At 42.9% G+C, this 26,457-nt stretch overlaps 1 protein-coding gene across 1 annotated transcript in view; it reads left to right on the forward strand.

Annotated features, from left to right (window-relative positions):
* Nucleotides 1-26,457, forward strand: part of alpha-Spec (alpha spectrin) — a gene marked incomplete at its 3' end in the record, with an annotated part of 43,950 nt that overhangs the window by 1,146 nt on the left and 16,347 nt on the right. Inside the window, exons 2-24 of the mRNA XM_028305978.1 lie at nt 892-985; nt 1,493-1,666; nt 2,561-2,827; nt 4,068-4,184; nt 4,567-4,638; nt 6,064-6,252; nt 6,825-6,995; nt 7,477-7,644; nt 9,264-9,503; nt 10,376-10,564; nt 10,898-11,006; nt 11,696-11,875; nt 13,002-13,186; nt 14,590-14,742; nt 15,241-15,400; nt 16,579-16,701; nt 18,178-18,260; nt 19,128-19,355; nt 20,542-20,676; nt 23,002-23,136; nt 23,871-23,996; nt 24,812-25,003; nt 26,061-26,250. Coding sequence (XP_028161779.1) covers nt 911-985; nt 1,493-1,666; nt 2,561-2,827; nt 4,068-4,184; nt 4,567-4,638; nt 6,064-6,252; nt 6,825-6,995; nt 7,477-7,644; nt 9,264-9,503; nt 10,376-10,564; nt 10,898-11,006; nt 11,696-11,875; nt 13,002-13,186; nt 14,590-14,742; nt 15,241-15,400; nt 16,579-16,701; nt 18,178-18,260; nt 19,128-19,355; nt 20,542-20,676; nt 23,002-23,136; nt 23,871-23,996; nt 24,812-25,003; nt 26,061-26,250 — 3,661 coding nt within the window. The remainder of the gene's footprint in view (nt 1-891; nt 986-1,492; nt 1,667-2,560; nt 2,828-4,067; nt 4,185-4,566; nt 4,639-6,063; nt 6,253-6,824; nt 6,996-7,476; nt 7,645-9,263; nt 9,504-10,375; nt 10,565-10,897; nt 11,007-11,695; nt 11,876-13,001; nt 13,187-14,589; nt 14,743-15,240; nt 15,401-16,578; nt 16,702-18,177; nt 18,261-19,127; nt 19,356-20,541; nt 20,677-23,001; nt 23,137-23,870; nt 23,997-24,811; nt 25,004-26,060; nt 26,251-26,457) is intronic.

Below are 26,457 nucleotides of genomic sequence, written 5' to 3' on the forward strand. Positions count from 1 at the left end.
ATGTTCATTATTCAATTAAATTGGTTTTATCTGTATTCTCATTATTAGAACAAAAAATGTGACAATTGATTCACATAGCTGGATAACTTAATTAGATTTGAATTGACACTAATTGACTCATTACATCAAACAAGTTGATCCATTGTATTTAATTAAAATATGAAATAATTATCCAATAATAATGCTGTATTAATTTAAACATCATTCACATTTTTCTAGAATCTAATAAGTCTGTAATGGAGAATTAAATAAAAATTCTAATTAACAATTAATTAGTACATAATATTATACTCATGGATATTTCAGTGTTTAACTCTGAAAAAAAAGTCTTGAAGAATTCTGAACTATCTAACAACTCCCAAAAAACTGAATTATCTCTAGCTATGGAGTTTTTTCCCACTGATGAGTCACAACAACAAGGCCACATGATGTCAGCACCCATACAATACTGTCAAGTGTACTGTCTGACCTCAGAATGTGAATAGAGCCAAATGGTTGATTAGATAAAGACTTTTTTTTCAAATTATACAGCTGTTCCTGTTATTTTAGTCTGCATTACATAGTAACACTGAATTTACATGTTTGTGCTGATTTTTTTGTGTACTAGCCATCCTCAACTGTAATATCAATTTTGAAAGTACCAGGGGAAATGTTTTCCATTTCACATGCTAAAAAAAGTGATAGATATTTTTTTTGATGGACCATATCCCATGGATAGATTGTAAATTAAGTTTGGACCCTATCCGGATCCAGGATCAACAGCTTTAATTGTGACTTAAATTTTTAAAGTACATACGTCATATTAGGAAAAAATTAGGGTAATGTTAATTTGAATAGATTGTAAAATAGTTTATAATTTTGTTATATTTTAAATAAAATAAATTGTTACAGTTGATTCGACGCATCCGTCATGGAGCAGATTCCCCCACCCAAGGAGGTGAAGATCCTCGAGACAGCCGAGGATATTCAGGAGCGCCGTGAACAGGTTTGTTTGAAAAATTATTTCTTAGTAACTTAAATGTGTTTAATAAACATTTAACATAAGGAATATCCAAATGTAATAGTTATTGTAAGGTAACTCAACATTAACAACAGTCAACAGTGGCCTAATTCACGTATTTTGATACAGTCAAAATCTCGTTGACGTTTAAAAGTCGTCCTATTGAAAAACAGTTGTAAATTCATATTCACAAGCGTCATTTTGATAGAACGATTTCTTGATAGGATCATAACTCAGCAATTTGTTGTTGTTGAAGTTTATAAGGCCACAGGATACCATGTATTGAAAAATTACTTTGGGTGCAATGTGCATTCCTTGAGTAATCTTATCAAGGTTGTAGTATGATGTCAACAAGATATAGTACATGACTAATATTTGATGCATGTAAACCAACATTTAGTGTCAACAAGTGTATTTTTAAGTAACAAAATATCTCTACCACAGTATTGAACAATTGTTTTCCAAAACTTATCATATGCTTGTCTACCAAAGGTGCTGAACCGATATGAGGACTTCAAGCAAGAGGCGCGCGCCAAGCGCGAGAAGCTGGAAGACTCCAGACGCTTCCAGTACTTCAAGCGAGACGCCGACGAGCTGGAGTCCTGGATCCAGGAGAAGCTGCAGGCCGCCAGCGATGAGAGCTACAAAGACCCCACCAACCTGCAGGTATATTTTTAATATATTTGTCTACACAGCAATTTTATTATGTATCTATCTTAGGCTAAGAACTCATTGCGCCCCGCAGCGATTGCGGGCCCGCAGCTTCTGTAGAATGCAGATACTTATGTAAAAACTAATGCACAACTCACGACACGGTTTTCGCCCGCAGCGGGCGCGGTTTAACCGGGTCCCGCTAGGCGGCTTTCGCCCGCGTGAAAACCGCCCGACCATTTTGCAGCAGTGACTTAGCGTGCGGCGCGATTTTACCCGCAGCCGCCGCGAGCGCGGGTGAAAATCGCGCCGTGAGTTCTTAGCCTTACACTTATTTTTTACTTAGGCCTGGTTTCCACTTAAGCGGAGCGGAGTGGAGAAGTGTCGGGAAAATTTTCTATAGAATTTGACAGCGGCGGCGGCGCGGCGCGTAGATGAAAAGTGGAAATAATTAAATCTGATTAGTTATTCAACACACTTCTCTGCTCCGCTCTGCTTTAGTGGAAACCGGGCCTTACACAGAACACATTAAAATTTACACTCGGAAATTATGATTCAAATCTTACAGAATTTCTATTTTTAACTAACACAGACTGAACATTGAATATCAAGTTCATGATTAGCATGCATGAGATAAGATAATCTGCGCTAATAACTTGACCTAGATAAGTTGAGGACATAATTAATATTAATAGAATGCTAAGTAACGTGAATGTTGTAATTAAGTTTTGATTTAGGTTAATGTAACAATTTGTTAGGGATTATGTTATTTTAACTTGTTTATTGATTTGTCTCTGCCTTGCATTATGTTTGATTGGAGACAGAGAGATAATAGGGAAATAAAAATCGCCCCTATTATGCCAGACATGTTCATGCCATCATCTGTACACGCACTGAAACTGTCAACAGGCCAAGATCCAGAAGCACCAGGCCTTCGAGGCTGAGGTCGCGGCGCACTCCAACGCGATCGTGGTGCTGGACAACACCGGCAGCGAGATGATCGCCGCCGGGCACTTCGCCGCCGACACCATCCGGCGGCGGCTGGACGAGCTGCACCGGCTGTGGGAGCTGCTGCTGTCGCGGCTGGCAGAGAAGGGCATGAAGCTGCAGCAGGCGCTGGTGCTGGTTCAGTTCCTGCGCCACTGCGACGAGGTCATGTTCTGGATCCACGACAAGGTGAGCTGACCGGGACTATTCCCACCTCTCGTTCCCACCACTGCAACTCCTGTGTAGCCAGGATCTACAGCTTGACCGCCACAAAAACCTAACCAATGAAGGTCAAGTTTGTCCCGGGGGAAAGTAAACTGTCATTGGACCCGCAAGGTGAGCTGAGTGTAATACAGCAATAAGGGCCTTGCCACACTGGCGGTGTACGCCGCGGTCGCCAAAATACTTGCAAAATGCCGCGGCGTGTTCGCTACGGAGCTGCGGCGTACTGCGCCACGCCGATGTTCCGCCCAGAAAACGCTTGCAATCCGCCAGTGTCACCGTTAGTCCTAAGTAAGCGACGGGACACGACATAAGGTTAGCGTCAGGATGCGACACTTAGCGACCCAGTGAACGAGGCAGCCAATCCGGTATATGAACACTTGACTGCATGCCTCAACCAGGCTGCCTAGTGGGCGGAAGGCCTAAAGCGCCACAATGCGATGGGCCGCGACACAAAAGCGATGGGCCGCGACAAAAACCGACGGAACTAGACGTAAAGTGACGCGACGCGAAATAATGCAATGCAATCTATCCTTCACACGATGGTGTGTCCTATTACGTATTGGTGTGTGCGATTACGTAGGGCATTTTATTATTTTTTAACTTCTTCACATAGAAAACACCTATATTAGTAAAAAAGAGATGTGGATACGCACAAATTATAAATTATCGTGAGAGTGTCGCGTCACCGTGCAATCAGGTTTTATGTCAAAGCTCTTTGCAATTTTACTGTCCATTACTAAATGGCAATTTGTCAAATCTAATTCCCCAAATGACTACAGTGGGCGCAAGTAGAATAGATTGATGTGGGCTGAACCTACTGTATGAATGACTACATAGGCTTATCTATTTAGGCAAATCATTTCAAATATAATTTTATTAGCAGCACAGCAGCACTACATACACATAAACTGTCTCTCATTGTTCCTTAAATCGTTTATTTTTAGTAACATAAATACACAAGGTATTGTAATAAAATTTACAACATTTTTCCTCAATAAGAGTGAGTTTTAAAAGTTGAAATCCATTAGCAACCGGGTCCCATAATAGTCAATGAACCTACCATATACCTGCACAAGAAAATTGAACCTGAATACCTCCAATAATTTCTTTAGGCTACATTCCAATTAAATTTTATTTTCCGACTAAGTGTTACGTACAGGTTGTTTTGTTGTTCGAATATAAACCTTACACCCTTGCCCTACAGGAGACATTCGTGTGCGCGGACGAGTTTGGATCTGACCTGGAGCACGTGGAGGTCCTGCAGCGCAAGTTCGACGAGTTCCAAAAGGACATGGCTGCGCAGGAGTATCGCGTCACCGAGGTCAACCAGCTGGCTGAAAGATTGGTGCTGGAGGGACACCCGGAACGGGAGACCATCGTCAAGAGGAAGGACGTGAGTTGATTTTAGACTTTAATACGAGCCCCTAAAGTTCCAAATGCAATGGTTGAATATAACGTGGTGTACCGCGTCACCGAGGTCAACCAGCTAGCCGAGCGTTTAGTACTGGAGGGACACCCCGAGAGGGAGACCATCGTCAAGAGGAAGGACGTGAGTTGATTTTAGACTTTAACACGAGCCCCTAAAGTTCCAAATGCAATGGTTGAATATAACGTGGTGTACCGCGTCNTACGTGGCCGTAAAGCTTCAAATGCAGTAGTGTTAGCACACCTTTAAATATAACGTTGAGTACCGCGTTACCGAGGTCAACCAGCTGGCTGAACGATTAGTACTGGAAGGACACCCGGAACGGGAGACCATCGTCAAGAGGAAGGACGTGAGTTGATTTTAGTCTTTAACACTAGCCCGTATAGCTCCAAATGCAGTAGTGTGTTAGCACACCTTTAAATATAACGTTGAGTACCGCGTCACCGAGGTCAACCAGCTGGCTGAACGATTAGTGCTGGAAGGACATCCCGAGCGGGAGACCATCGTCAAGAGGAAGGACGTGAGTTGATTTTAGACTTTAACATGAGCTCGTAAATCTCCAAATGCAGTAGTGTTAGCACACCTTAAAATATAACGTTGAGTACCGCGTTACCGAGGTCAACCAGCTGGCCGAGCGCTTAGTACTGGAGGGACATCCCGAGCGGGAGACCATCGTCAAGAGGAAGGATGTGAGTTGATTTTAGACTTTAACACTAGCCCTTAAGAGCGTTTACGCGAAGCGCGGCGTTTCAAGGGGCATCATTGCAAATGATTCGCGCGCGGCGTTTTTTAATAGTTTTCAAATGTTTATAGCAAAACAATAACAATATATCGTTTCAAAGTAAATATTTTAAAGAAGATGTTATTTTATTATATTAAGCTATTTATTTTTATGTTGAATTAAAGAAGAATAATGGTGTAAAACTCACTTTGATTTTTGGGTAATTCGCGTTCTTTGAATTTGTGATTTCTTATTGTAAAATGCTTAAATCTAAGAATTTTCTCAATTAACTATTTGCCTAAGGACCTATGCTATAGGATATAAATGTTTGTTATGCATGCACAGTATTTTTATAAAAATTTCAGCTTGTAAACTGACGCTAAAGTGGAAATTTGAAAACCTGTGTGGACTTATCTTGATAGAATTCTTAAATACTATACTAATCGAAATATTTTCTTAACTAACTATTTAGACGACGAAATTGCCTAATTATTTATGCCTATAACATATTTGTAATGTAACTGGTAAATGATTGTAACGGGTTGAAAAAGTACTGTTTTTGCGCCAAACGGCGTAAACGCTCTTAAAGTTCCAAATGCAGTAGTATATTAGTACAACTTTATTTTTTTTTAGACTCCGAACGAGACACAATAGCAAAACAATAGTATCTGATCGTAGTAGTACATGGTCTGTTAGTGTTTACTTCAACAGCAGCGGCTGCAGCGTTAAATTCCCGCGAGTGTTTAAGAATATGACATAAAATAGCAGCGTGATCGCCGTGCGGCAATTTTGAAGACACCTTTAATTAAAGGCCTCAGTAAGCCTAGGCGCAAACCACAAATTTTTTGTTGGCCGATAATTGAGTCGGACTGAAAATCAGTATGGACATTTGGACATGCATGAAAGTGCGCACATTACACCGATTAAATATCGGCCGATTCTTCATACAAATTAGAATCGGGCCCAACTATCGTCCAACAAAAAGACAGTGGCCTGCGCCTAGGCTAAGATAAACTTAATCTCCATCAATTTCCCATCATCTTTTTGTCATAGGAACTGAACGACGCGTGGCAGCGCCTGCGTCAAATGGCGCTCATGCGTCAAGAGCGCTTGTTCGGCGCGCACGAGATCCAGCGCTTCAACCGCGACGCCGACGAGACCATCGCTTGGATCTCCGAGAAGGACGTCGTGCTCGGCTCCGACGACTACGGGCGCGACCTCGCCACCGTGCAGACGCTGCAGGTACAGAACAATATAGTCAAACGTCAGATGGCAAACATGGGAACTAATAACCCAGTAATGATAGTAGCGCCTTCCTGTAAATGTCATACTTATATGATTGTCCAATTTGGTAAAAATCGGAACTAATAATCTAGTATTAGCTACTAGCTCCCTCGTAGCAATGTCATAGCTGGGACGGTTCGGTGTTGAACCGATGCTGTTTATGTAGTTTCGGATCTATCTGTCACCGTCGCTCATGCTGGCTTCACGCTTGAGAGTGATGGCAACATTCGAAACTTCGGATAATGTTTTTCTGAAACACTTCACACGACACATTTGCGGGCCGGCATTGTCGGCTCAGCAGTATTTATTCAAAAGTAGAACGTTGCCATTTTGCTCGATAACTCATTTACCTAAATATTCGATTTTTATCCGATTAAAAAAAAGGTGGCCGAATAGGACAAACCGCCTAATTTGTATTCTCAAAATGGCTGTACCTTTACTTTATTACAAAATGGCTGTACCTTTACTCTTCCGAACACCCTGTATCGTCTTTGTTTTGTGCAACTGATTTCACCCTATCATTTTTCCAGCGCAAGCATGAAGGCGTGGAGCGTGACTTGGCGGCCCTGGAGGACAAGGTGTCAACCCTGGACGGCGAAGCGGCGCGCTTGGCCGCCATCCACGCCGACCACGCGCCGGCCATACACGCCAAGCGCGACGAGATCACGCTCGCTTGGCAGAAACTGGTGCAGAAGGCCAAGGTATGTTGAACACACTTTTAGGTAAGGCTCTTTTTCCCAATGGGCACTGGAACATACCTAGGCCCGAAGGAGAAAGGGAACAAGAATAAAAAAATAGCAAACTATGAAAAAGTCATTCATTGACAACTTGAATACATGCATGCACAATTGCACATTCATCAACAGACAAGAAAATGTTGTCCAGAAGGTCACCCACTCAGTATCATCTTGACACGTTGACAAAGACACTTTTACGGCGAGGCCCTTTTTCCTACTGGGCACTAGCTTTGGGAACATCCCTCGGCCCGAAAGTGAAAGGGAACAAACGTCAGCTCTTAAAAAATTGCAAACTGATTGGTGAAGTTCAATGTACTTTTTTGTAGGAAAAGCCTACCCATCCATAAGTGCCTGGGCAAGTTAAGACCCCAATGTACAACAACTTATGGAGTAGAGTTTAGAGGCTATATTTTAACGATACTAAAAGATATATTAAATTTTTCAGGAACGCCGCTCTGAACTGGAGTCGTCGTACGCTCTCCACCGCTTCCTGGCCGACTACCGCGACCTGGCGTCGTGGATGAGCGACATCCGCGCGCTCATCGCCGCCGACGACCTGGCCAAGGACGTGCCCGGTGCTGAAGCGCTGCTGGAGCGCCACCAGGAACACAAGGTATTGTGGACCTTACGACTACTGTTTAGTCCAGTAGAATTAGCTTTTAAATCGGAAATAATTCCTACAAAAGATTTTATTGTTTTAATGGCTTCATTGGTTGCCCATTAAGATTCTCCTAAGTTTTCGACTTCGACGGAGTTGTGCTTAAGTGGTGGGGGCCCCCGAAAGAGGCATTTTTACGGTTTTCCGGTTATACCGCGTAAAGGACTTACCCTATCAAAAAGTGGTCTTCATGANCGAAAAAACGCTGCTTTCGGGGGCCCCCACCACTTAAGCACAACTCCGTCGAAGTCGAAAACTTAGGAGAGTCTTAATGGGCAACCAATGAAGCCATTAAAGCAAAAAAATCTTTTGAAGGAATTATTTCCGATTTAATCAATTTTTGTGTTTAATTCTACTGGCCTAGTTATTAGAGTACAAGATATGTTTGTGAACAGCTAATAACAGCTAGGCCGAGACCGAGCCCGTTGTGTCAAGAGGTCACGATTCTTGCCATCCTTATTGTCCTTTGGTACGGCACACTATAGTTCATTTCACCTAAGATGATCCGTATGACACATCAAGGTTATCCATATTACGCATACTACATTATGCAGAATATTTTTGAAAAAATATTTGTATTTTATTAGCAATATAATAATCAAAAATTAACTACTTGTCTTGAAATACATAGTAAAATCTGAGTTTACTGATTATATTTCGATTTAATACGATGTAAAAATATTTTTTATTTAATGTACGCAATGTGTGAAATGGAATAGATTTAGTGCTGAGGTATTTGATGTATACCAAAATCGATTATTTCCGCGATTCATTAATCGATTGCAGTGAATACTTAGTTATTAAAAACATCACAATAATCAACGATATTTTTCGATTGTTGACTTTAATAAACGCATTGAAAATAAATTAATAGTTTTTAATTTAAAGAATCAGAACCAGTACTTATTAGGAATCGTTTTTTGAACACGAAGTCCATGGAATTTGAATATTATCAATAAAAAATTGTTGAAATAATATTCGTAATTAAAAAAACATGTTTTTTGTTAAATAACACCTATACAAAATATTTCTCTAAAAGTAGGTTTTACTAACTCTTAGAAAAAAATCGATAGATAAATCGCTATGGTTTAGTTATGTGACATCTCTATAACTTTCAAACTCGAAACGTCATACGAATCATCTTAGGTGAAAAAGACTATAACTGCCATGTTTGTGTAGTTGGCCGTGCAGCATAATCTGTTTATTAAATCTCAAAAAATAAGATGGTGATCGTCTGTCGTCTACTTATTACTTCATCATAAACAACAGATGCGTGCAATAAAATAAAAACGAACCTTAGTTTAGTTTTTGATAGACTTGTCACGATGGATTGAGGCCTTTTACAGATACGCGCGGTAACCGAGTGGTTCTCATTGGCGAGGTACTGAGGCGGTAACCGCACCGGTTCGATGCAAACTGTCCGAGAACTGCCCAGCAACCACGCGGATTCCACCGTGTCTGAACTAGGCCTAAAAGTCTCCGAAAGATCAAAGATCGAGATCACGATAGGCTTTTCATTACAGCACTATTGCTGGAATTATTGGAAGAGAGTAACGTGTATTATCACTTCCCAGGGCGAGATGGACGCTCGCGAAGACGTCATCCGCGCATGCGTGGCGGCCGGTCGCGCGCTGGTCGAAGGCGGGCACCGCGGCGCAGACGAGGTGGACGCGGCGCTTGCAGCGCTGGAGCGCGACTCGCACGCGCTGCACGCGCTGTGGGACCAGCGCCGCGTGCTGTACCTGCAGTGCATGGACCTGCAGCTGTTCTACCGCGACACCGAGCAGGCCGACGCCTGGATGCACAAGCAGGAGGTGATGTCTATGGTTTTGAGAGTAGGGCAGCCTTTACACCATTCTAGATAAATATCCTTAGACATGTTACACTGCGCTTCTAGTCCCAAACTAAGCAAAACTTGTACTATGGGTACTAGACAACGGATATAAACATACTTAAATACTTTTTTTTGTAAATACATACTTATTATACATAGAAAATACCCAGTCCAATACAAACAAATATGTTCATGCACACAAATGTTTGTACTGTGCGAGAATCGAACCCGCTACCTCCGGAATAGTAGTCCGTTTCAAACCACTACACCAAATGGCCGACATGGGCCGCATTTGATCGGCACCGCAGCTTTCACTAGTACTCACTATCTCATCTCACTTATTTCAATAAGAACTATACCTACATAGTAGTACACATTTTATATGTAAAACAGATTTGGATGAAGAATTATTTTAAGTATAAAATTGTTACTAACACAACTCTGTATGGATCATAATGGTCTGAAATAAACCTATTATTATTATAATTAAAAAAATATATTACTTTGTGATACATACATTACGGATTATAAATGGTCAAAAAAGGATGTTGGAACCAATGCTTATAAGAATGGCATTCGAAATTCACTTGACCAATGTGATCTATGTACAATTATTTATTGATATCGAGTTCCGAATGCTTGAGTGCACAGCTGAGCATGTACTCAACGCGTATAAGACGCAAAAAATGTAATCCCATACTAGCATTACTCACTTGTAACATTTACTTCACAGCTTTACTGTATCATGGAAGATCAGGTTGTGACACAATTCCTAAGTGAATTACAAAAATATAATCAAAACAAAAAATGGGTGATAAGTTAGTAGCTAATACTAAAAATCTATTCTCACAGGCGTTCCTAGCAAACGAAGATGTGGGTGACTCGCTAGACTCGGTGGAGGCTTTGCTTAAGAAGCACGAAGATTTCGAGAAGTCCCTGGCGGCTCAGGAAGAAAAGATCAAGGCGCTGGACGAGTTCGCGTCCAAGCTCATCGAAGGGCAACACTATGCTGCCGACGACGTCGCCCAGAGACGCGAGATGGTAAGTCAAAATAGCGCCTATTAAGTCCTACACATTCAACAAAAACATCTCAACATTCAAAAAATGTTGAATGTTGACGTGTTTTTGTTGATTGTGTAGGGCAAAACGCGCTGAAGACCCGGTTTTACAACTACTTAAGATACTTTAAAAATAAATAAATAAAATAAGAACACATTATTTGCACACCACAACAAATACAAGAACAAATAAAAAAAATACATGGACAAATACAAACAGGCGGTCTTATCGCTATGAAGCGATCTCTTCTGTACTGTTTGATGATTTCAAATTGTGTATAAAATATTGTTAATTTAAACTCTGATATTTTTTTAGTTACTGGAACGTCGCGCCGCTCTCCTGGAGAAGTCGAATCAGCGCCGCGCTCTGCTTGAAGACGCGTACAAGTACCAGCAGTTTGAACGCGACTGCGATGAGACTAAGGGTAAATAATGAACTCATTATAAAGGAAGACTTGATTCAATCTGCCTGCAATAAACTCTAAAGACCTTGATTCGGTCCTTTGAATTACTTAAACATTAAAAATTATGCAGAGGGCAGGCCTCCCACTAGGTGGACCGACGATCTGGTGAAGGTCGCGGGAGGTGCCTGGATGCGAGCGGCGCAGGATCGGTCTTCGTGGAAATCCTTGGGGGAGGCCTTTGTCCAGCAGTGGACGTTTTTCGACTGAAACGAACGAACGAACGATATGAAATTAGTGCTTAAATGATAGCCGAACAGTGAAGGGGTCGGACTGGCCGACTCGTCATCCGAGGAACGCGGGTTCGAACCCCGCCGCGGCTCGACTATTGTAGTGAGCTCTCTTGTAACAAGCATATTTAGCTTAGTATGAGAGGCTAACGGGACTAGTAATTAGTGCAATACAAATCACTCATATTCTTTATAAAAAAAATTGTAAATAAAGTCGACTGTAACACCTGCATATTTTTATTTATTTATTTATTTGAACACCAACAAGGTTACATTGAGGCTTAACAAAAGTAACTATAATTATCCTGCTTTCGCCTCCGAGATTTANATAATTTAGATCGAACTTCACTTGGTAAGTTCGTTTGATCATTCAAAAATTGACACTTGTTAAATGCAAACTTAATTATGATGTTTGTCCTCCAGGATGGATCAACGAGAAGCTGAAGTTCGCAACAGACGACTCGTACCTGGACCCGACCAACCTGAACGGCAAGGTTCAGAAGCACGGCAACTTCGAGCAGGAGCTGCAGGCCAACCGCCCGCGCGTTGCTGATATAACCGCCAGTGGCCAGCGGCTATTGGAGCAGGACCACTTCGCCAAACGTGAGTGTTAGCAGTAGTTGCAGGCCACCGACAGCATGAGTTGTAGGCTACCGCGAGCAAGTAGCAGACTACTGTGTGCAGAAGTTGTAGGTCACTGCCAGCAGGATTTGCCGGTTACTGCGAGCAGGATTTGCGGATCATTGCGTGCAGTAGTTGCAGGCCACTGTGCAGGAGTTTCATGCCATTACGAGCAGACGTTACAGGCACAAAATATAACAGAAGGTAAACTCATGTATGTACCTCGCTTTGCATACCTCTCTCGCTCGCACGCTCGGCCGTCGCGCTAGGGTTGTCTTGTCATGTGTTGCGTTTATTTCGTTATGATAGAAAAATGTTACTCTTAATACTCTGGAAGAAAGACAATAACAGATATCCACGTATACTTATACAGTTATATTTAGTACGTTATTATAGTAATAGTTTGCAAACAAATACACGAGAAGGAAGTAGTATTTAGTTGAGTGGTTGATACTATTATCCAATAATTCCTAAAACCTCTCTAAAACAATTCGATATTCCTAATAATTGAGTTGGCTTTCAATTTGTCAACGTTAAACGAACTATTGAAATACAAATAAATACCTTACTTACCTCCCGGAATCAACCGTTAGTTTCAAAAACGAAAATTTAGTTTTTAATGTTGAGTGTAAGCAACCGTCTACTTAACAAATGTTATAATACCCCTTTTTTGTTGTTCACTAATTTTCGCACAAACAAAATAATTTTAGGAACGCGTGAGCAGCGTCACTCAAGCGAACGCAGTCGCGCTTCGCATTCGTCCAAGACAGTCTTAATAACACGTACGTGAGCGGTGTCTATGTGTGCGTGGCTCGAACGCGCTTAGTATGGAGTTTACCTTCTGTTATATTTTGTGTTACAGGCCAATTTGTGTAGGAGTTTAGGCCACCGCAAGTAGGATTTGCACGCCATTATGACCAGAAGTTGCCGGCCAATATATGCAGAAGTTTCAGGCCACTGTGAGCAGTAATTGCAAGTCAACCAACCGCATGTAACACATAAGTTTTATTAATTTCTCTCACATCCAGCTCAAATCGTATTTCGCCATGTAACTTTTAAATTTAATGATCAACATTATTGTATACTAACGCTGTAATTTCCTTGACAGCGCAAATCGAGTCTCGCGTAGAGGAGCTGGCTGGTCTTTGGGAGCGGCTGGTGCTGGCGTCGGAGCTGAAGGGCAGCAAGCTGCAGGAGGCGGCGCAGCAGCAGCAGTACAACCGCGCCGTCGAGGACGTCGAGCTGTGGCTGTCCGAGGTCGAGGGCCAGCTGCTCAGCGAGGACTACGGCAAGGTGAGCCTGTCACTGTAGCAGGTAGCGCAAGGTAACGTGCGCCGTTTGTCTCTACTACAGCGCAGCAGCAGCAGTACAACCGCGCCGTCGAGGACGTCGAGCTCTGGCTGTCCGAGGTCGAGGGCCAGCTGCTCAGCGAGGACTACGGCAAGGTAACGAGCAAGGCAGCAAGCCTGTGTCTATTGCAAGGCAGTACCGGCGGTGCAGAAGTTGACAGTTGTAGCGTTAGGCTCGGTTTCCACTAAAGCGGAGCGGAGACGAGACGAGCGCAGAGAGGAGAGGAGATGTGCGTAGCTGTCAGTTTATTGCTGTCTACGAATCGTATGACGTTTTCGGGTGTGCGTGACGCGGCCGCGCGGGGAGAAGCAGCACGCGAGGCATCCGCTCCGCTCGAGTTCGCCCGACACATCTCCACTCCTCTCCGCCTTAGTGGAAACGCGGCCTTACTGATGATGTAAGGCCTGTACTGAGGTACTTTCTTTCCAACTGTAGCTTCCACAAAATACCATCGTTGTGTCACGGTAATATCATACAGTATTCCAACTCGGCCATATTTTTGAAATAAATGTCAACAGTCGCGCGGTACGTCACAGTATGACAACATGCAATAGGGCTGCCCACCTACAGTACCCACTTTAATTACATCTGCCTACTTAGAATTTCTATCTAGTTTTGTGATTGTATTTTTTATTTAGTTAGACAAACAAAATACTTTGTAAATGGAATAGGTTAAAATAATGATAATGATCTTTTACGTTAATTTCGGGCGAGCGAAGTCGTGGGCAAAAGCTGGTTTAATACAATATAATTTTCATTTCAAATCAAACTGACTGAAAATGACAATTTGACTAGTTTTTGACCAATTTGACCGTAAATGACGGTCAGTCAAATTCAATCACTTTTGTCATTTTTAACACTTGGCCACCGACGTCCATTCGGCACATTCGCGACACCCCCGACTTTTGCATACCGAGCGCATACCGAGATTTGAATTTCGAAAGAAAGTGCTCGTTTCGTCTGTTTATATGAAGTTACAATACTGTATGATATTATTACCGTGGTTGTGTTCAGAGTTCTCCACAAGCAGGACACATGCGTAATTATTAATATTGTGGTTCGAACTGAACCAAATACAAATTTTCTCTCNACGTATGATAATTACGATGATATAGGTCAAAAGAATCTATAACAATAAATTATATGACTAAAATCAATTCGAAATCTGCCAATTTCTCGATTTCTGCATGAAAAATGTGACAACGCTCTTAAGAANGTGTTCAGAGTTCTCCACAAGCAGGACACATGCGTAATTATTAATATTGTGGTTCGAACTGAACCAAATACAAATTTTCTCTCTTTAGAAACGTTATAAAATAACAAATACATCCACAATATTCTTTCAGGACCTGACCAGCGTGCAGAACTTGCAGAAGAAGCACGCTCTGTTGGAAGCGGACGTGAGCTCGCACGCCGAGCGCATCGACGCCATCCGCACGCAGGCCGAGCAGTTCATCGAGAAGGGACACTTCGACGCCGACAATATCAAGGCTAAGCGGGTAAGTGTACCTCCAATATACAGGCTGTTTCATGTTCGGTTGTAGTTCAGTACTTGTGCCCTTTCCAGGGCGTCATATACACATACACGTCCAAAATATAGCTTGCCCTAGCACCACTTCCGGACAACATAATCAGCCCATGATACTGAGAAGAAGTGGCGGAAAAAACTCAGTCGCCGTGTTTCGCCCATACTTCCTCTCATGTTCGCACTTCTGTTCGATTAATTTTGCGCTGCGCCATAAACGTAGCGTTGCATATTTCAGCAGAAAATCTCATCCTAAATAGACTTTAGAAAAAGTATGCAATAAACACGCTCTTATTTACAAAGACCATAACATCTTTTCGCGTCTACTTTTATTTTAACGACGACATTGTAAAAGTAGCAGGAAGGTGCTGCACATAGGCTACCAACCGGGCAACACGGAAAGCGTTGGGGGAGACCTATATTCAGTAGTGGACGTCCTATGGCTGATGTGATTATTATTATTTTCTCTCAGGATGGTCTGGTCGGGCGCTACACGGCCCTGGACAAGCCGATGGCGATCCGCAAGCGACGCCTCTTGGACTCGCTGCAGGCGCAGCAGCTGTTCCGCGACCTGGACGACGAGGCCGCCTGGATCCGCGAGAAGGAGCCCATCATAGCCTCCACCAACAGAGGTGCGTTTTATATCCGTCAGTTTATAATACATTCAACATCAAATAAACCGCACCTTCCGCGACGCGAACTTTAAAGATTTTCTTCTGACACAATCATGGTGCCCCAACAATATTGGTGTTATTTGAAAGCCCAATAAATATCCTTAAAGAAAAATAGATTTCATTTCTAAATAAATGATTAACATATACCATAAATGTGACTTGAAAATATACCTCACTTTGGGCTCACCTTTGGGATCAATTAGACCAATTTTTATGGTTATAAAACCAAATAAAGATCTCACGTGTCCTCTTTAACAGATGGATAGCGATTAATCCCAACTTGACAGTTTTATAGTCATAAAAAATGGCTATTATAGCGTAACTACCTATTTTTTGAAGAAGTGACTCTGGATCCTTGTAAAGACACATTTTTGGGGTAAAAACCTTTCCTTTAATGAAATGAAGTTTAAAACTAGGCTTTCAAATGGTACCAATGTTGGTGAGAAGTGGGGATGCATACGTTTGATAAGTGCTTGTCGCGGGAGGTGCGATTTATTTGATGCCGAGTGTAGTTTAGCAATAACTAGTGATAATGGGCCTACTGCATCCAGCGGCTTCCCGCGACTTTTTGTTGAGGTGTTTCACTGTAATATCGGTTACATTGAAGCCGCGATAGCCGAACGATGAAGGGTTCGGACTCGCCGACTCGTGCGTGATCCGGGGAACGCGAGTTCGGTCTCCGCCGCCGCTCGACTATTGTGGTGAGCTCACTCGTGATACAAGCATATTTAGCTTAGTACGAGGGGCTAACGGGACTATTAGTAATTTGTTTATTTATTTATTTATTTATTTAATTAGGACAACCAACAAGACAGACACAAATTCAAGCAAAGGGGTTTACATACATAATTTTGTCTTAGGACTAGGTGCTATCTTAATTACAGGCTGCCACGGCATGCAAAAGTGGACTTTGACAGAATGTGAAACTTAAACGTACAGCTGATTTTGACACAATATTCAATTTAATTTTATTTATTTCTATTTAGAACAATTTAAACCTCAAATTTAACTGGCAGATCTTGGCTAAACGGACACATTTGTGTAATAACAAATTACTAATAATGATAAAAAAGAAATTGTACCAACACATCTTTCTTCTACACATTTATTTACGACTGCCTTTATCTTCCTGCTAGGCCGCGACTTGATCGGCGTTCAGAACTTAATGAAGAAACACCAAGCCGTCATGGGCGAGATGGCGCAGCACGAGGCGCGCGTGGAGGCGGTGCGAGCGGCCGGCGCCGCGTTACGTGACGCAGGGCACTTCGCCGCTGATGAGATCGCCGCGCGGCTCCACCAGCTGCATAATCAATGGCAGCAGCTGCAAGAGAAGGCGCTGCAGGTGCGTGTGCCTCCTACCAGGCCTGTCCTCCCCTAAAGCCTGGTCCGTGAGCACGTAGAATCCCGTCCAATGACCCCAAGCTACCCATCCCTATCGCTCGCGCGTAATTATGTTGCTGTCGCGACTGTGCGACGGGCGCCCGCAGTGAGTGTGCGAGCGCGACAGCAACGTAATTACGCGCGAGCGATAGGGATGGGTAGCTTGGGGTCATTGGAAAGGATTCTACGTGCTCACGGACCAGGCTTTAGTAGCCATCGAACACAAGTACCAGGCCGTCATGAGCGAGATGGCACCGCCCTGCGCGACGCAGGGCACTTTGCCGCTGATGAGATCGCCGCGCGGCTCCACCAGCTGCATAATCAATGGCAGCAGCTGCAAGAGAAGGCGCTGCAGGTGCGTGTGCCTCCTACCAGGCCTGTCCTCCCCTAAAGCCTGGTCCGTGAGCACGTAGAATCCCGTCCAATGACCCCAAGCTACCCATCCCTATCGCTCGCGCGTAATTATGTTGCTGTCGCTACTGTGCGACGGGCGCCCGCAGTGAGTGTGCGACCGCGACAGCAACATAATTACGCGCGAGCGATAGGGATGGGTAGCTTGGGGTCATTGGACAGGATTCTACGTGCTCACGGACCAGGCTTTAGTAGCCATCGAACACAAGTACCAGGCCGTCATGAGCGAGATGGCACCGCCCTGCGCGACGCAGGGCATTTTGCCGCTGACGAGATCGCCGCGCGGCTCCACCAGCTGCACAATCAATGGCAGCAGCTGCAAGAGAAGGCGCTGCAGGTGCGTGTCTCCTGCCAGGCCTGTCCTCCCCTAGTAGACATCGAACACAAGTACCAGGCCGTCATGGGCGAGATGGCACCGCTCTGCGCGACGCGGGACACTTCGCCGCTGATGAGATCGCCGTGCGGCTCCACCAGCTGCACAATCAATGGCAGCAGCTGCAAGAGAAGGCGCTGCAGGTGCGTGTACCTCCTGCCAGGCCTGTCCTCCCCGAGTAGACATCGAACACAAGTACCAGGCCGTCATGAGCGAGATGGCGCGGCTCTGTACGACGCGGGGCACTTTGCCGCCGACGAGATTGCCGCGCGGCTCCACCAGCTGCATAATCAATGGCAGCAGCTGCAAGAGAAGGCGCTGCAGGTGCGTGTGCCTCCTGCCAGGCCTGTCCTCCCCTAGTAGCCATACGCCCGTATTCACAAACGATGCTTGCTTGAGTGAATCAGTAAATCGATCGCACAGCGTTGAATGGAGCTCTGTGATTGGTTCGTGTGTCACTCTGTGCGTCCACGCGCACTGGGAGACCTCATAGTAATGTTTGTGAATACGGGCGATAGAACACAAGTACCAGGCCGTTATAGGCGAGATGGGGGCGCGTTACGTGACGCAGGGCACTTCGCCGCTGATGAGATCGCCGCGCGGCTCCACCAGCTGCATAATCAATGGCAGCAGCTGCAAGAGAAGGCGCTGCAGGTGCGTGTGCCTCCTGCCAGGCCTGTCCTCCCCGAGTAGACATCGAACACAAGTACCAGGCCATCATGGGCGAGATGGCGCAGCGCGTACCAGCTGCACAATCAATGGCAGCAGCTGCAAGAGAAGGCGCTGCAGGTGCGTGTGCCTCCTACCAGGCCTGTCCTCCCCGAGTAGCCATCGAACACAAGTACCAGGCCGTCATGAGCGAGATGGCGCAGCGCGTATCAGCTGCACAACCAGTGGCAGCAGCTGCAGGAGAAGGCGCTGCAGGTGCGTGTACCTTCACTGGTTAGGTTTTTATTGGCGGTCAAGCTGTAGATCCTGGCTACACTAGAGTTGCAGCTGTGAGAACGAGAGGTGGAAATAGTCTTGTGTTCCTGCCTTCTTGTTTCCATTTTGGTTTTTCACCAGAGTTAATAAAAGGGTGATGCTGCTTTCTGATAGAAAGACTTACATTTCAATGGTTACTCCTATGGTTTGTTTTAAAATTAACCTTCATTGGTTGGGTTTTATTGGCGGTCAAGCTGTAGACCTTGACTACACAGGAGTTGCGGCGATGGGAACTATGGCTGGTTTCTGTTTATCCGCCTACGCTAAAAAGCGCGCGGTGTGGTGCAGACCCGTGTGACAGGATTGCACTCGCAAGGTGTGGTGTGGGCGTACGCCGCGTGCTTCTACTAGCAGTGCAACCGATAGGCAGGCGGCGGGCATCCACCACGAAGCGCAATTTTTGTGTAGGCCCTACCTGTGACAGGTGCAACATCGCTACGGCGATTGCCTGAGTGGTCTTGACAGCTGTATTTCACCTACAACAACCATTATAACTACAAGTGTTACAATTTCTCTAACACAACTTTCAACCAACAGCGCAAGCAAGACCTCGAGGACTCGCTGCAGGCGCAGCAGTACTTCGCGGATGCCAACGAGGCGGAGTCCTGGATGCGGGAGAAGGAACCCATGGCCAATACGCAGGACTATGGCAAGGACGAGGACTCCTCTGAAGCCCTGCTCAAGAAGCACGAGGCGCTGCTGTCCGACCTGGAGGCCTTCGGGAACACCATCAAGTCGCTGCGGGACCAGGCCGACTCCTGCAGGGTGAGTTATTCACTCCAGGCTATTTGCTACATAATCTTCCCCAAATAGTTCTTGGTCTTAAAAACCGCTAAAACACTGTTTAGAGTCTTCGAGCAGATTCTTAATAAATAAATAATAAATAAATAAAATCATTTATTTGCAAGAACATGGTTACAGATTGGTGTTAATTTAATTAATTCCAGCATATTCTGTCGCATGCGACGTGCAAAAGTTCTTGTTCTTAAAGTTATGTTAATTTATTATTGCTACATTTAGTCTTAGATTTCACATATTTTTACAACTCAAAATACTTATTTCACTCATAGTTGTTTTTCATATACCATGACAGTAACAATACAATAAATAGGTACATTGTCAGGAAACAAAATTTGAATTGCTTAATGATATGACTTACCATATCTAACAAGTCTTCAATACCTACCTACCATATTGGCGATTACTCGTTGCCGCCATTGGCGAGTGACAGGACTTATCTCTACAAGAACGCCACTACGCCACCCTAGTGTTCTATATCAACGCTCACACTCTAGCTAATGAATACAAATGCGATAGTCCTCCTACTGCTTCAGTGCACACCAATTAGCGCCACTGTCTTAGCGAGTGACAGGACTTGACGATCAGTGGCGGCGTAAGGCGTGGGCGACGTGGGCCACCGCCTACAACCTCGCGGTACAAGGGGCCTCGCGCATCAAACATTTTGAAAAAATGTACCTATACAAGGTGGAGATGACAATATCACAATATGACAATAAATGCAAACATTGACTATTAAATATACATTCTTGATAGCTAAAAATAAAAAAATATTTTCTGTAGTTAAAAATAAAAAAATATTTTTTTTCAATAAAATTCAGCCATAATCAGACACAAAATTAAGCAACAACACGGTTTTAAGTGACGAACATTATTCTTTGGCGCAATATTCCTTTAAAAATAATCACTGAATCAAGAAATCAGAAACTGTCAATGAATAGACCATTGACCCGTTTTTTTTTTATTATTTCATAAAATCCGTCTTCAGAACAAGGCCTCGCGAAATCTGTCTTGCCCACATCAAATTTAGGTCTTACCCCGCCACTGTTGACGATAAAGCCACCAACTAAGTGAGGCCAAATACGGTAGCCCTCATTCTTCTACCACCAAGACCCTCATGCCAATATCCATAATTTGGTTATTTTCCATTCAGCAACAAGAGTCGCCGGTGGTGGACGTGTCGGGCAAGGAGTGCGTGGTGGCGCTGTACGACTACGCCGAGAAGTCTCCGCGCGAGGTCTCCATGAAGCGCGGCGACGTGCTCACGCTGCTCAACTCCAACAACAAGGTAATTCAATAAATCATTTATTTAGGCCCTTCCGAGTAGGGTTACCAGGCGTCCGGCTTTAGCCGGACATGTTTGGCTTTTTACGGTCTTGTCCGGCCTGTTCGAATTTTGTTAGGCTTTTTATTGGCCTGCTGCGCCAGGCGAAAGTTGAGCCACAGAATAATATGAAGCTCACGCATCAGGATGTTATGTTGGGCAACCGATGATACAATGACAGTACTCACTCGTGAGCTATGACACTAATTTCACAGTCACATGTCCGGCTTTTAGGGTAAAATGTCCACCCAAACGAAGACTAGAGTCCGGCTTTTTTGATTTTCGACCTGGCAACCCTACTTCCGAGGGCATTTGTACAAATCTCAAAGGGTCCTATCAACACTGCAGGACAATTGGACACCATGACCCTGAGAAGAAATGGCGGAAGAAACTCAGTCACCTTTGTCAATTCAGTACCTAGGTCCTTTCCAGGCACTTGTACGCGTCCCAACTATAGCTTGCCATATCACCACTGTGGGACAACATATGGGCTGGTGCTGAGAAGAAGCGGCTGAAGAAATGAAGTCTGTCTGCCACTTTTTCAATTAATAGATACAGGAAATACTTACATTGAACAAGATATAATGTGATAAGTGCACAGTTTATATAAGTAGGCATAGTTTATAGTCTTAGGACCACCTCTTGTGTTCAATGGAAATGAACTTTGTTACGTTTATAATAGAATGCATTATAAGATGTTTTAAAAATCACAGGACAACTGTTAACTAAACAAAAATGTACTTGCGTTTTGTTACGTTTTTCCCTCAATTGCCTCTGGTAAATTAGAAGTTCGTCTTTTATTGGAGACTAAACTTGATGATGATGGTGTCATTATAAAAATATTAATTACAGTGGTTAGCGACGTATAGGAAGACTAAAGATAAATGGAAATTACGTGTGACGAATATACATATTACAGAAACAAGGTTATTTCTACAGTATTTATGTCTGCTACTATATTTGTTATCAGTATTTATTTTCTGTTCCCACTTGTTAGGAAGCAGTGATAAAAACTATTAATTCACGAGACGCTAATTTACTGATAAAACATAAGTGATATCTCTTTTAACTTTGCACTTATCGCAGTTTATCAATCTTAACCAACTGTTTAATACCAAAACTATGTTCAGATTGTGTTCAATAAAACGACAATCTGAAAATATTTACTAAGTTATTTTGAGATTATAAAAACGTTTGTAATGCTTAGTTTACAAATGATGCAAATCAATCAATTGACTGTTCAATTGCTAATTCTGTGACAAATTGTTGTGCTGTGCTGACGACAACCGCGCTCGAGTTTTAGTTCTATTAATTGACTTATCTGGTGTATACCACTTACAAGCGAATTAACTGTATTAGTTAGTAGCTTCGTGTTTTCGTTCGTGACAACACGTGCTCTAGTTTTATTTGAACGAACTGCATAATTTATACTTGATTTTCTATTTATTCATGCTTGACGTTTGCTATTTAAAATTCAATTATACGTAGTACAAGTGCGATAAGATATAACTAAACCGATTAAAATAATGTGTTATTCAAATCTCCGAGACGGTCCCAATAAGGATGACAAATGACAGTCGTAACTCGCGGCCCATTGTGTCCGCTTCTGACCGAATATGTTTATGTAACGCGCCGAGAACATCATAACACGATGGGCGCGCATCTCGAACGAACGTTTTACTACCGAACTCAAATCATTTTTAATAATATGACATAGTCAAAACTGTGCACTTTATCTAGTGAATGTTTCTGTGATAGTTTAGTGATAATAGTGTACTTAGAATGATAGTCGTAAGTTGGATGTTCGTGCTACTTGTCGAGAACTTTTTGATCGATAGGCGGTATGATAAAAAGAAGAAATGGTCACAAGTAAGTGAAGTAAGTAAGCGGTATCGTGGCTAAAGTTAACTGTGAATGTATAGATTAGATACATAACATTTACTTTAAGGAATAATTAATGTAAATGAATACGGTGTTGACATATTTTTACAAGTATTAAAAATGCTGCAACAAATAATTAGTGAAATGGAAAATTTTATTTAGGAATCCCATTGTTGTTTTTTAAAACAACGAAATTAAACACTTCAAACAATCATAAACAACTTTTTACATAAATTTGCATAGAATATTGAATATTATTCAATATCTATAGAAATGTTTTTTATACGATCTTCAGTTGTTTACCTACATATTTTTATAAATGAAATGAATGAGACAGTTCGTCAACCAATGGTCATAGTTCATATTTATGATACATACAATGTGTATAAAATTCCTGCTCATCCCCAGGACTGGTGGAAGGTGGAGGTCAACGACCGCCAGGGCTTCGTACCGGCAGCCTACGTCAAGAAGATCGACGCCGGCCTGTCCTCGTCGCAGCAGAACCTGGCCGACTCCAGCTCGATCGCTGCGAGACAGAACCAGGTAACCTAGCTAGTTTCATCATCATCATTTCAGCCACAGGACGTCATCTGCTGAACATAGGCCTCCCCCAATGCTTTCTATGTTGATCGATTGGTAGCAGTCTGCGTCCAGCGCTTCCATGCTACCTTTATGGTGCATATTCCCTGTTAAGGTGGACCGACGACATCATAAAGGTAGCAGAGGAGCTAGTTTGAACTTGATCTATTTATGACCATTAGTCATTTATTTACTTTCAGCAACTTTCATAAAATGAATGTGTCCCTGTTTTTGAAAGTATATCAAATAACCGTCTGTACTTTTTAGCTATGCATGCTATTGTATAATAAATAATAGAATTGATTCTAGTTCTGCAATAAATTTAAATCCCGGCTCATAATTTTCCCTGCATTGCTATCGTTATTTGACTTTCACATCAGCTTATGTATCGCTAATTAAATAACAAGTTAATACAACACACGCGGCGTCGTGCGCGTGAGTATTCAATTGTACGACACACTGTATTGTAGAAAGCTAATTTTTGAAACTGTGTTAACCAGGGCTCTGTTCCATAATATTGCCACCATAATTTGAAATCAATTCACTTAGCATAAAATTGAAACAAATTAAACTTCAAATTAAGCCCTATAGAATTTTTTGACCCTATCACTTTTTTATGCAGCAAAAGATCCTGCAATTTATATCTTGACTGACTTTACTAACCAATGGTAGAATATTAACACAAAATATGTTTCCAGATTGAGTCTCAATACGACAACCTGCTGGGTCTGGCCCGCGAGCGACAGAACAAGCTCAACGAAACCGTCAAGGCTTACGTGCTAGTGCGCGAGGCCGCCGAGCTTCACACGTGGATCAAGGACAAGGTACGACGAACCAAACAAAAATATTAGCAGTATGAGCTAGCAGTTTTTATCTACCATATTGCGGTTTTGTTATCTACAATATTGCGATCTGAAACACTTTCAACGTGAAAATACACAAACATTGCAAATGCGTACATGTATTAGTTTGCCAGCATGCTGCTGAAAAAAGCTAAATAGAAAACAAAAAGATGCTAACGAATTTGGAGATTTGCGCATAAGCACGCGGACTTTGTAACTGTGACCTAAATAAGATTCAGAAAGTTACTCCAGTGGACGTAACTTCTTTACATAATAAAAAAATTGATTTTTTTTTTCTTAGGGACACTAAGGTCACTTCAAAGTTGTAAAATTGATGCAGCGCAAAATATTATACATATTACAGACATAAATTGCTGTTGAATTGATCATAGTTCCAGCTAGCAATAAAATATATGGTTGACAGTTCAATAAATCAGAAAAAAGTAAATAAATAATGTCTAATTAAAAGTGACTCTAAATCACTGATACATCAAATAAAAAACAAAATTACTAGGATAATAAAAAGCACACCCTACAAGTTGAATCCGTATAGTTGCTTCCAACGACTTTCAACAAGTAAAAACTAATAAAAAACTCTCTCATTAAACTCATTTATTTATGCAAGTTGTAGTTTTAAAAAGCACTTTGTCACGTCCTAGTTTTAACCCTACCACTGCTTCAGGACAGTAAATGGGCCAGTGCTGAGAAGAAGCACCGCAAAAAACTCAGTCACTAGAGATAATTTATTTGTAAACAAAACTGTATTTCATGATGTTACCTTATTCCTCGTTCTCCAGGAGATGCACGCGCAAGTACAAGACGTGGGTGAGGATCTGGAGCAGGTGGAAGTCATGCAGAAGAAGTTCGACGACTTCCAGAACGACCTGCGCGCCAACGAGGTGCGCCTCGCCGAGATGAACGAGATCGCTGTGCAGCTCATGACCGTCGGACAGACCGAGGCCGCGCTCAAGATCAAGACGCAGATGCAGGTCAGTTGAACCACATTATTGTTATACATTTTTGTTGTGTAAATAGTCTGTATTACAAAGAGATAAGACGCCACTGTGTTTAGATTGATATGCCGTCTGAACAAACTTATCTTACTTTATCGAGGTTGTATGACGATTTAGTTAGATTGGACCCGTTAGTTATTTTCACTGTTCGATTATAGTAAATACCTAAATCAGCCTTTAGCTGAACAGTCCTTGCTTATAAATCATATCAACCAAAAAAATATAAATGTTGCGAAAACAGAGGAATTACTTTCAAAACTATGATTCTCATATCAATGAAATTGCAACTGCATTGATAACACAGAACGATGATAACATCTGACAGTATTTATACGCCGCTAGATGATCTCATTGTTTACACAAAGTTTATTGTTGGGCGGTGTTGTATTTAAACCAGATTATGCTCCGCGCACGTTTTGCTTATTGTAAACGAAATAAGCTAACATAAACCATTGTGTTCACAACACAAACAATTTACTTGGTTTAGTGTGATATGAATCACAAGTTGTGAATAGTGACATAATTTCTTTTGCGTTTCACATCTTGAGCTGGTGTCTTTACGAAGAACCTAAAATTTCATTCAGGATGTCACCTAGATTTTAATAAACGGTCGTCGCCTGAAATGTGCACTTTTCTGTGCGTTTTGTGCATGTTTTGGTGTACCAGCTTGCAGCACTTTATTTCCTGTTTCAGTTCCGGATTAGCTTAGAGATGCTCTTAAAAACACGACCTTTTTAAGGGCCTTAAACATGCGCGTGGCCGCTTACTCTCGCCTATTAACGTACGCACACAGCTTGTACTATATTCCGACATAGATTAATCGTGCGGGCGTGTTAGCGGAGACCCTTAGGGCCTTGCCACACTGGCGGATTACAAGTGGAGCGCCAAAATGCTTGCAAAATGCGGACACGCGGCGTGCCGCGCCGCGCCGCTACTCCGCCCAGACGCTTGCAATCCGCCAAGACAAGGCCCTTAGCGTTCGTCAATGATGAATTCCTTGGTTTATAAATTAATGTGTGTTTAATTTGTACAGGAATTGAACTCGAAATGGACATCGCTGCAACAATTGACATCGGAGCGCGCCGCTCAGCTGGGCTCGGCGCACGAAGTTCAGCGCTTCCACCGCGACGTGGACGAGACCAAAGACTGGATCGCCGAGAAGGAGGCTGCGCTCGCCACGCACGACCTCGGCAAGGACCTGCGCTCTGTGCAGACGCTGCAGCGTGAGTATAGATGACCCACGCTGAACTGTCCCACCAAACTCAATGACAGGGGGGCGCTACTATCGTTCAACTATATGGTTTGCAACATGGCAAAAATCTGAACCAGCGATTCGGTATTGACGGTGGCGCCCCACTGTCAATGTCATCGACAGGACAGTCCAGTATTTTGGAACTATATACCCTCTGTGCTACATCAGGCGAACTAAA

This window comes from Ostrinia furnacalis, unplaced genomic scaffold (assembly GCF_004193835.3).
Source record: "Ostrinia furnacalis isolate ACB-3 unplaced genomic scaffold, ASM419383v2 OfSCF0048, whole genome shotgun sequence".
Lineage (NCBI taxonomy): Eukaryota > Metazoa > Arthropoda > Insecta > Lepidoptera > Crambidae > Ostrinia > Ostrinia furnacalis.